The sequence below is a fragment of the Colobus angolensis genome, unplaced genomic scaffold (genome assembly GCF_000951035.1).
Source record: "Colobus angolensis palliatus isolate OR3802 unplaced genomic scaffold, Cang.pa_1.0 Scaffold72, whole genome shotgun sequence".
Lineage (NCBI taxonomy): Eukaryota > Metazoa > Chordata > Mammalia > Primates > Cercopithecidae > Colobus > Colobus angolensis.
In genome coordinates this window covers 5,801,160-5,813,245 of record NW_012120932.1, presented here as the reverse complement: position 1 = coordinate 5,813,245, position 12,086 = coordinate 5,801,160, and the positions used below count along the sequence as shown (strand labels likewise).

At 38.9% G+C, this 12,086-nt stretch overlaps 1 protein-coding gene across 1 annotated transcript in view; it reads left to right on the top strand.

The window, feature by feature from the left end:
• Positions 1-12,086, top strand: part of ERCC6L2 (excision repair cross-complementation group 6-like 2) — a 240,699-nt gene that overhangs the window by 168,383 nt on the left and 60,230 nt on the right. The window contains exon 13 of the mRNA XM_011927507.1: positions 1,959-2,054. Within this exon, the coding sequence (XP_011782897.1) occupies positions 1,959-2,054 (96 nt within the window). The remainder of the gene's footprint in view (positions 1-1,958; positions 2,055-12,086) is intronic.

The following is a 12,086-nucleotide window of genomic DNA, read 5'->3' as shown; positions in this document are numbered from 1 at the left end:
TAACTTCCTGGTGGTTGCTCTGGGTATTACATTGTACATAGTAACTTCTCACAGTCTACTGATAAACAGGTTTACTAATTTGAATGACATATAGAAATTTTACTTACATTTAAGCTTCTTTTCCTACTCCACTTTTAAGATATAATTGTCTTAGATATTTCCTCTACATACCTTAAGCAGCATATCGGATTGTGTTGCAGTTTTCCTTTAACCATGAAAGTGATTTATGAAACTCATGAGAAATAAAATAGTATTTATATTCACCCCTATTTTAACCTATTCTGATCTTCCTCTTTCCTTTCTGTAGTTCCAAGCCTTCTTCTGCTATCTTTTTTTCTCTTCCTTATGAACTTTCTAGCCACCAGTCTTTTAGGTTAAGTCTGCTGGTAACAGGTGCTGTTAGTTTTCCTTAGTCTGAGAATGTCATATCTCCCTTCCCTTTCTGAAGGATATTCTCACTGAGTATAGAATTCTGGGTTGACAGTTTTTTTCAGCCACTTTCTTCTGATCTCCGTGGTTTCTGATGTTTCTGTCTGTTGTTCACGTTTCGTAAATGATATTGGTTCTTGATTCTATCTTTTGTCTTTTCCACTGTAGTATTGAGCCCATTTGGCAAGTTTTGTATTTCAGCTGTTTTCCATTCCAAAATTTGTATTTTGCTCTTTATATCCTTTTTTTTTTTGCTGAGACTCAATTTTTTGTTTGTTTCAAGCATGTTTGTAATTGTTGAAACATTTTTTTGATGACTTTGTTAAAATTCTTGTCAGGTAATTCTAACATCTGATTCATCTCAGTCTTATTCAGGCTGTAATTTTCCTGGTTCTTGGTATAAGTGATTTTTTTTATTGTATCGTCGTATCTTGGACGTTTTGAGTATTGTGTTATGAGACTCTGCATCTGATTTAAATCTTCCATTTTAGTATACCTCCTCTGACACCATGGCAGTCAAGTAGGGGTGGAAAGCTAGGTTCCATAGTTGGTCTCTGCTGATAGCCTGAGAGGGAAGTGCTTTACTACCGCTCCCACCTGGCGTCCCCTGACACCATGAAGGGAGACCCTGTTATCATTGGGCGGAAAATGAAAGCTCTGGCTCCTCACTCGTGCTTCTGTGGCACCACCCTAGCAGGAATCAGTGGTCGTGTCTCATTACAGCCAGGCAAGAGTAGAAGTCGAGCATCTTCATTCATCCTTTGGTGACTGAGGCAGGGATGGGGCCGCAGATTGTTCCTCGGTGTTTGGCAGGAGTAGAGTGGTTATTGTCTCACATTTTTCTGCCTTTCAAGGCTATACCTTTCCTGGTTCTTTGGCTAAAGGGAAAAGGCTTTTCTTGGGATTTTTTTTTCTTTAGTTTTTTTTTTTTTTTTTTTTGTCTGTGACTTTTGGCATTTCCGACAGCTTGGGATATGTTAAGAACCCAGCCTGTGGTATCTTAAGCAAAAAGGAAAGCTAAGCTTTCACTGTCATGCCATTCCTTAGGCCTTGTAGTCCCTAGCCTGCCTATCTTCTCTGTGCCTTTCAGAGTTTTACGTTTATTTTATGTGTAATATCCAGAGTTTTAGCTGCACTTAGTGGAAGAAGAAGATGTGCATCTATTCCTGAATTGCGTTTTTAAATGTATTTATTACTTTATTTAGCTAGAATGTACTAACAGTTTTTAAAAATTATGTTAGGAAAATCTTGCGGAAACAGTATTTGAGTATCACAAAAAAGTAAAAACCAGCACAACCTATTTACATCGGCTCTAATGGCCAGTTTTTAAGGGATTTTCTAGAGTGGTAGAAATAAAATTGTGCCTTAAATATTTTATTTGTGGCATATTTGTATTTTAATCACCACCTTACTTTGATGAAATTAATGAAATATTGTACTGTCTTGGCTATAGAAACCTGGCACAGTTGAGTTATAGCACAATCAGTTTTTGCTGTTCTAATGTGCTTTTTTTTTTCTCTTTCCTCCAGGGCTGGTGGACTAGGCCTCAATTTTGTCGGTGCCAATGTTGTTGTATTATTTGACCCTACTTGGAATCCAGCCAGTGATCTTCAAGCCATTGACAGGTGTGACACTGACAGAATTTAAAGGGATCTGCAAACGCTTAATCGAAAAACACTCTTGAACTTTTAAGGTTGCTTATACTATGACTAGGATTAGAAGAAAGGGGAAAACTTGTAAAAACGTGTATTTAAGATAATCCTGACCTTCTCAAGCCAAATAACAGTCCAAAAATAGCCATTTATTTTTCATCCATCTCAGAATCCTGTTAATATGACAGAAATGACTTAAAAAGAAAGAATAAATTCCTAATACTGCAGGAAAATAGGATAGTTCTATACTAGTAGATCAGAAGTTTTAAGAAACTCCTGGAAGATAAAAAGCAAGTAGAATCTGTGATCAGGATATCAGCAGAGAAATAGTACAAAGTCTGCAGGAAAGAATACAGAAATTTTAAGCATGGGGTTGCAACAACAGTATGTGGGAGTAGACAGAGTGCATCCTTCTGGAAAACTGATAATGTCCTGACTCTAATACAAATTCCCCTCCCACACCCTACTTTACAGAGAGTTTGGCTGTAACAGGTACTCTTTGATTAAAGCTGAAAGAATAATTTTACACATTTTATAAATAAATGGGGAATCTGACTGTAGAAAGCTTCCTAGAATGGGTGTTGGAACCAGATCATAAAGCCAGAGCAAAGCCTGTAGTACTTCCAGATCTCCCTAGGACATGAAAAGGGGAAATACACGTGTTACCTGCATGGAAATACAGATCGGCTTTCCAGTGATTCACCTAGTCATCATTTTAATTATGAATGGGAAAGGAAGAATTATGAAACATTTTAATAAAGCTAGCCTAGCAAGAAAGCAAAGGACAAAGGTGAAAACAGACATTGAAGGGAATAAAATAAGAACAGGATGCCAAGGAAAAAAGTACACACACAAAAAAATTAGTTCTTAGAAGTTAAAACTCTTGCCAAAATAAAGTAACTCAGTAGAAGGTCTGAAAAAAATGGAGAGGGCTAAAGTTAGCAATTGATATGGAAGATAAAGGAATGAATATTTTTAAACATAAAGTCAAGTAACAAATAGATGTGAAATATGAGTAAAGAGAAATTGAAGAAAAATCCCAGAAATCATCATCTGTCTATTCCAGAAATAATGAACAGACAGGCTGGAGGACAGGGGAGATAATTGATGACATGATTGGAGAAAATTGTTATTAATTGTGAAGGGGCATTTAGTATGAAGTAGGAATAATGGCTGAGAGAGAGAAAACATACATGTTAGTAATATTTATAAGTTTCAAAGATAGAAGGGCTAAAAGGTTCCAGAGTGAGAAACAGGGAGAGAATGATTTATAAAAACTGCAACAAAAAGGAAGAGACACATTATCAACAAAGAAATGAGAATCAGACTCAATTCAGCAGATCAGACTTTGAAGAACATACATTTCATCAGCATTATAGGATTCTAGATGACAACAGAGTTGTCAAAATGAAAAAATTTGAATGGCTGTATGTGAAAGAAAATTATTTTGACTTGTATTTACAATTTGTGGCTAAAAGTTTGAGTCTAAAAAATTACTGGGAGCGTGACTGAGAGGCTTCATGCAGTTATAAAGAAAGAATTCCCCAAAATGGCCAGGCACGGTGGCTCAAGCCTGTAATCCCAGCACTCTGGGAGGCCGAGAGGGGTGGATCACGAGGTCAGGAGATCGAGACCATCCTGGCTAACACAGTGAAACCCCGTCTCTACTAAAAAAATACAAAAAAAACTACCCTGGCAAGGTGGCGGGCGCCTGTAGTCCCAGCTACTTGGGAGGCTGAGGCAGGAGAATGGCATGAACCCGGGAGGCGGAGCTTGCAGTGAGCCGAGATCCAGCCATTGCACTCCAGACTGGGTGACAGAGCGAGACTCCGTCTCAAAAAAAAAAAAAGAATTCCCCAAAATATGAAGGGATGGTATGAAAAAATTAGGAGCACTCAAGAACTAAAATGTTATATAATTTTGATAAAATGTCAGAATACGGGTAGAGGAGGGGTAAAATTGGCTTAGAATTGTCCTCAGGAAAGGACCAGGATACCCTGGTCAGTTCTCAAATTGTATGCCAAAAAATGTTTTTAAATGCTAGCAAAAAATTTAGGGGCGGCCGGGCGCGGTGGCTCAAGCCTGTAATCCCAGCACTTTGGGAGGCCGAGACGGGTGGATCACGAGGTCAGGAGATCGAGACCATCCTGGCTAACACCGTGAAACCCCGTCTCTACTAAAAAATACAAAAAACTAGCCGGGCGAAGTGGCGGGCGCCTGTAGTCCCAGCTACTCGGAGGCTGAGGCAGGAGAATGGCATAAACCCGGGAGGCAGAGCTTGCAGTGAGCTGAGATCTGGCCACTGCACTCCAGCCTGGGCGATAGAGCGAGACTCTGTCTAAAAAAAAAAAAAAAAAATTTAGGGGCAACAGCTAAAAGAGTGAGTTACAATAATTATCTGGTACAATTTTCAAAAACACAAATACTCAAACTCCACCCTGCAGGCATTCTGATTATGTAGGTGTAGAATGGGACTCAACATCCTGTATTTTAAAAAACACCCAGGTTGTGGATCAAAGGACACTTACCAACCGAGAAAGAAAGCAGTCTGCTGAATGGGAGAAAATAATTGCAAATCACATATCTGATAAAGTATTAATATCTAGAATATAAAAAGAACTCCTAAAACTCAACAACAACAAAAAACACAACTCAGTCTAACAATGAATAGGACATTTCTCCAAAAAAGGTATGCAAGATATGTAAGTGGCCATTAAGCACATGAAAAGATGCTCAGCATCACTAATCATTAGGGAAATGCATATCAGAACTATAATGAGATACAACTTCACACACATTGGGATGACTGTTGTAAAAATAGAAGCAACAGTGGAAAACAACAAGTCCTAGTTGAGGATGTGGAGAAATTAGAAGCCTTGTGCACTGTGGATGGAAATGTCAAGTGGCACAGCTGCTGTGGAAAACCGCATGCTGGTTCCTGGAAAACTTAGACATAAAATTACCACAGGATCCAGCATACACTTCCACTCTGGGTGTAAACCAAAAGGAATTGAAAGCAGAGACTTGAAGAGAGATTTGTACACTCATGTTCATAGCACCTATTTTCACAATAGCTAAAACGTGGAAGCAACTCAGGTGTCCATCGATGGATGAATGGATAAACAAAATACGATATACACATAAAATGGAATACTATTCAGCCTTAAAAAGAAATGAAATTCTGATCATTGCTACAACATAGACAAACCTTGAAGACGTTATGCTACATGAAATAAGCCAGCTATGAAAGAACAAATATTGTATGATTCTACTTTTATGAATACCTGGAATAGTCAAATCCATAGAGATAGGAAGTGGAACAGTGCTTATTAGGAGATAAGGATAGGGAGGAATGGGGAAGTATTGTGTAATGGGTATGGAATTTCAGTTTAGGATAATAAAAAGGTTGTAGCAATGGATAGTGGCGATGGCTAGAAAACCAAATTTAATACCGTTGAACTGTATTCTTAAAAATAGCTAAAATGGTAAATCATGTGATGTGTGTTTTGCCACAATTAATTTTAAGAACTACCCAAGGTGATTATGATACAATTGGTTCTCAACTCCACTTTGAAAAACACTGGATATTAGGTGTAAAGCTTGCATAAGAAATAAGATTACCAAGAAAATGTAATTATTTTAGTACCTGATAGGAAATACATCGTTGTGTTGGGAAGATGGGGGAAACTCAGAAAGCATGACCAATGAAGTGTCAGAAGTAAATCCAAACATAAATATTAATATGTTGAGACTCTTTTTAGAAAGCAGGAAAAAGTGGGGCTGGCAGAAAGGAAAAATTAGACTCAGGTTTATGCTTATTATGAAACATGTATGTAAATAAAAAAGACACAGAAAGTTGAAAATAAGATTAAAAATTCAAAGCAGGGAGATGGTAACAATCCTGGCTAACATGGTGAAACCCCATCTCTACTAAAAATACAAAAAATTAGCTGGGCGTGGTGGCGGGCGCCTGTAGTCCCAGCTATTCGGGAGGCTGAGGCAGGAGAATGGCACGAACCCGGGAGGCGGAGCTTGCAGCGATTGGAGATCGCGTCACTGCATTCCAGCCTGGGCGACAGAGTGAGACTCTGTCTCAAAAAGAATAATAAATAATAATAAATCAACGAGGCTAAATAAGTATATAAATTACTTAAAGTTATCTACCATAATTTAATAACTGTATACAGGCACATCTCATTTTATTGCGCTTCACTTTATTGGGCTTCGCAGATAATTGCCTTATTTACAAATGGAAGGTTTGTAGAGATCCTGAGTCAAGCAAGTCTTCCAGCACCATTTTTCCAAGGGCATATGCTCACTTGTGTCTCTGTGCCACTTGTGTGTCTGTGAGAATGTAAGTTTTTCGTTATCACATCTGTGATGGTGATCTGTGATCACTGATCTTTGAAGTTGCTATTGTATTTGCTTTGGAGTACCATGAACCATGCCCCCATAAGACGATGAACTTAATTGGTAGATGTTGTGTGTGTTCTGACTGCTCCGCTTACTGGCCATTCCCCTGTCTCATTCCCTCCCTTAGGCCTCCCTCTTCCCTAAGACACAGCATTTAAATTAGGCCAATTAATAACTCTGCAGTGGCCTTTAAATGGTCGTGAAAGGAAGAGTTGCGTGTCTGTCACTTTACGTCGAAAGCTAAAAATGATTAAGTTTAGTGAGGAGGACGTGCTGAAAGCCAAGATGGACCAGAAGCTAGGCTTCTTGTACCTGATAGTTGGCCAAGTTGTGAATGCAAAGGAAAAGTTCTTGAAGGAAATTAAAAGTGCTACTCCAGTGAACACATGAATGACAAGAGCACCAAACAGCCTCATTGCTGATACAAAGAAAGTTATAGTGGTCTGGATCAAAGATCAAACCAACCACAGCATTCCATTAAACCACAACCTAATCCAGAGCAAGGCTCTAAAACACCTCAGTTCTTTGAAGACTGAGAGACGCAAGGAAGTAGCAGAAGAAAAGTTTGAAGCTGCAGGGATTGGTTCATGATGTTTAAGGAAAGCAGCCACCTCTATAACAAAAAAGTGCAAGGTGAAACAGCAAGTGCTGATGTAGAAAGACTGCAGCAAATTAAGGTACCTACATTAAACAGACTTTCAATGAGAACAAAACAATCTTATATTGGAAGAAGATGTCATTGAGGACTGCAGTCACTAAAGAGGAGAAGTCAATACCTGGCTTCAAAAGATAGGCTGACTCTCTTGTTAGAGACTAATGCAGCTGGTGGCTTTAAATGGAAGCCAGTGCTCATTTATCATTCTGAAAATCTTAGGGGCTTTAAAAGTTATGCTAACTCTACTCTGCCTGGGCTTTATAAATGGAACAACAAAGCCTGGGTAACAGCATATCTCTTTACAGGATGGTTTACTGAATATTTTAATCCCACTGTTGAGACCTACTGCTCAGAAAAAAAATGATTTCTTTCCAAATATTACTGCTTATTGACAGTGCCCCTAGTCACCTAAGTGTTCTGATGGAGATATACAAGGAGAGTAATGTTGTTTATACAATAACACAACATCCATTCTGCAGCCCATGGATCAAGTTGTACTTTTGACTTTCAACTCTTTTTTTTTTTTTTGAGACGGAGTCTCACTCTGTCGCCCAAGCTGGAGCGCAGTGGCCGGATCTCAGCTCACTGCAAGCTCCGCCTCCCGGGTTCCTGCCATTCTCCTGCCTCAGCCTCCCGAGTAGCTGGGACTACAGGCGCCGCCACCTCGCCCGGTTAGTTTTTTGTATTTTTAGTAGAGACGGGGTTTCACCATGTTAGCCAGGATGGTCTCGATCTCCTGACCGCGTGACCCGCCCGCCTCGGCCTCCCGCAGTGCTGGGATTACAGGCTTGAGCCACCGCACCCGGCTAGTTTTTTTTGTATTTTTAGTAGAGACAGGGTTTCACCGTGTTAGCCAGGACGGTCTCGATCTCCTGACCTGGTGACCCGCCCGCCTCAGCCCCCCACAGTGCTGGGATGACAGGCTGAGCCACTCTTATTAAGAAATACGATGTGTGAGGCTATAGCGGTCATATGTAGTGATTCCTCTGACGGATCTGGTCAAAGTCTATTGAAAACCTTCTGGAAAGGATTCACTATTCTAGATACCATTTAAGAATATTTGTGATTCATGAGAAGAGGTCAAAATATCAAACAGGAGTTTGGAAGAAGTTGATTCCAACCCTCATGGATGATTTTGAGGAGGTCGACTTTAGTAGAGGAAGTAATTCCAGATGTGGTGGAAATAGAGAACTAGAACTAGAAACAAAGCCTGATGATGGGACTAAATTGTTGCAATCTCATGATAAAACTTTATAGACATCGGGCACAGTGGCTTATACCTGTAATCCCAACATTTTGGGAGGCCAAGGCAGGTGGATCACTTGAGGTCAGGAGATCAAGACCAGCCTGGCCAACATGGTCAAACCCCATCTCTACTAAAATTAGTCAGGTGTGGTGGTGTGCGCCTGTGGTCCCAGCTACTCAGGAGGCTGAGAATCGTTTGAACCCGGGAGGTGGAGGCTGCAGTGAGCCGAGATAGCACTATACCCAGGCAGGATGTATACCCAGAAATGTCCTGAGAAGACTTTTAGCCTTCACCCTATGCTGTCCCCAAGGCTTAAGACACACCCTGCTAATTAATTAAGGTCTTCCATACCAGTTTGCAAAGATCCGGCCACTGCACTCTCTTCCGAGCTAGAAGTTTTCTCGAAAAGAAAAAAAAAAAAAAAAAAAAAAATGGAAAAGAAGGGAAACGAAAGGAAGAAAATACGGCTTATTCAGAGTAACAAAATAAATCTCCAGAAACTAACTGTCCCTGAAGCAAAACAGACATTGGAGCTACTAGACAAAGACTTTACAATAAGTGTCTTAAATACTTCAAGACTGAAAGTAAAACACAGAGAAAGAACTAGTGAGGAAAAGGATATATGAGCAAGATGAGAATATCAACAAAGAGATAGAAATTTAAAAAAAGAGAGAGAGAAACAAATTCTGGACATGAAATTCAATTTTGAAATTGAAAAATTCACTAGAGGGGTTCAGCAGCAGACCAAATAGGGAGAAAGAATCTGCAAACCTGAAGATAGGTTATTTGAAATTATTTAATTTGAGAAGCAAAACAAAAAGGGAAAGTGAACATATGGGACACTATCAAATGGACCAGTATGTACATTATGGAGGCTCAGAAGAAAGGGGAAAGGACAAAAGGGTAGATTAAGAAATAATGAAAAGCTCTCCAAATTTGAGGGAAAATATGGATATACAAATACAAGAAAATCAACCGAGTCTAGATAGTATAAACCCAATGAGATCCACACTGTGGCACATTATAATCAAACTGTCCACAAAGACAGCATCTTGAAAGCAACAAGAGAAAAGCAACATGTCATGTACAAGGAATTTCCATTAAGATTATGAGTGGATTTGTCAACAGCAACTTTGCAATCCAGAAGGCAGTGGGATGATATATTTAATGTATTGGGAAAACAAAACAAAACAAAAAAACTGTCAACTGAGCAACAGAGAAAAAATGTTTACTGAGAATTTTATATTGGGCAAAACTGTCCTTCACAAATGAGGGTTGAGATATTTGCAGACAGACGAAAACTTGAGGGAGTTCATTACCAGTAGACCAGCCCTGTAAGAAATCCTAGCCCTGGTGCGGTGGCTCACGCCTGTAATCCCAGCACTTTGGGAGGCCAAGATGGGTGGATCATGAGGTCAGGAGTTCAAGACCAGCCTGGTCAAGATGGTGAAACCCCGTCTCTACTAAAAATACAAAAATTAGCCAGGCATGGTGGCAGGTGCCTGTAATCCCAGCTACTTGGGAGGCTGAGGCAAAGAATTGCTTGAACCTGGGAGGCGGAGCATGCAGTGAGCTGAGATTGTGCCACTGCACCCCACTCTAGCCTGGGCGACAGAGCAGGACTCAGTCTCAAAAAAAAAAGAAATCCTAAAGGGAGACCTTCAAGATGAAATGAAAGGACACTAGACAGTACCTCAAAGTCAGACAAAAAGATAAAGATCTCCGGTTAAGGTAAGTACATTGACAAATATAAATACCCGTATCGTAATTTTGGCTTATAATTCTGCTTTTTCATTTTCTACAGAATTTAAAAGATACATGCATAAAATAATTATAAATCTGTGTCAATAAGTACATTGATATCAATGTAAGATGAATTGATTTAAGGTTGTTATAACTTAGGATATTATGTATAATCCTTATGGTAACCACAACGAAAGCATCTAAAGTATATGTAAAAGGAAATGAGAAAGGAATAAAAATATGTCACTAAAAACATCAATTAAACACAAAGGAAGGCAATAATGGAGGAATTTAGGGGCAAAATAGTTATAGGACATACAGAAAACAAAGTGGCAAAAGTGAGTTCTTCCCTATTCTTAATTATTTCAAATGTAAATGGATCAAATTCCCTAATTAAAAGATGTAGATTGGCAGAACAGATTTAAAAAACAGTGTCCAACTATATCTTATCCATAAGAGACTCACTTTAGATCCAAGAATATATACAGGTTGAAAATCAAAGCATGGAAAAAGATATTTCATGCAAATAGTAACCAAAAGAGAGCAGGGGTGGTTGTGTTAATATTAGACAGAATAGACTTCAAGTCAACAACTGTTAGAAGAGAAGAAAGGCATTATCTGATGGTAAAAAGTGGATTCAGCAAGGAGATTTAACAATTATATACATAAATTCAACAAACAATAGAGCCCCAAAGTGTATGAAGCAAACATTGACAGAATTGAAGGGAAAAACAGCTCTGCAATAATAGTGAGAGACTTCAATAGCTGACTTTCATAATGGGTAAAACATTCAGACAGAAGATCAGTAAGTAATGAGAGGATTTGAACAACACCATAACAGAGATGTATAGAATTTTCCTTCCAACAACAGCAGAATACGTATTTTTCTCAAGTACACAATGAACACTCCAGGATAAATCATGTGTTAGGCCCCAAAACAAGTTTTTAAATACATTTTAAAAGATTGAAATCATTCATTTTTTTCCGATGACAATACAGTGAAACTGGAAATCAACAGCAGAAGAAAAATTGAAAAATTCACAAATATGTGGAAGTTAAACAACACATGCTTAACGAAAGGGTTGAAGAATAATTCACAAGGGACGTTAGAAAATAGCTTGAAGTAAATGAAAACACACACCAAAACTTACAGGACGCAGCAAAAGTAATGCTAAGAGGGAAATTTATAGCTGTAAATGCTTACATTAGAAAAGAAGAAAGGTCTAAATCAACAATTAACTTTTCACCTTAAGGAACTAGGAAAAGGAAAACCCCCAGAGCTAGCCAGAGGAAGGAAACAACAAATATTAGAACAGAGATGAGTAAAACAAAGAATAGAAAAGCAACAGAGGCAATCAGTGAAACCAAGAGTTGGTTCTTTGAAAAGATCAAGAAAATGGTGGATAAATATTTAGCTAGATTGACTAAGAGAAAAGAAAGAAGACTCAAATAATTAACATCAAAAAAAAAGAGGAGACATTGCTACTGATTTTACAGAAATATAAAGGAGTATAAGAGAGTACTGTGAACATCTGCATACCAACAAATTGAATAGTCTACATGAAATGGATGAATTGCTAGAAATATACATCTAGGAAGAATGTCATGAAGACGTAGAAAACCTGAATATACCTATAACTATTTAAGGAAATTGATTCAGTAATCAAAAACCTCTGAACAAAGTAAAGCCCAGGACCTTAAGACTTTACTGATGCTCTACCAAGCATTTAAAGAGTCTGCACCAATCCAGCTGGGCACGGTGGCCCATGCCTGTAATCCCAGCATTTTAGGAGGCTGAGGCGAGCGGATCACGAGTTCAGGAGTTTGAGACCATCCTGGCCAACACGGTGAAACTCTGTCTCTACTAAAAATACAAAAAATAGCTGGGCGAGGTGGCACATGCCTGTAATCCCAGCTACTCGGGAGACTGAGGCAGGAGAATAACTTG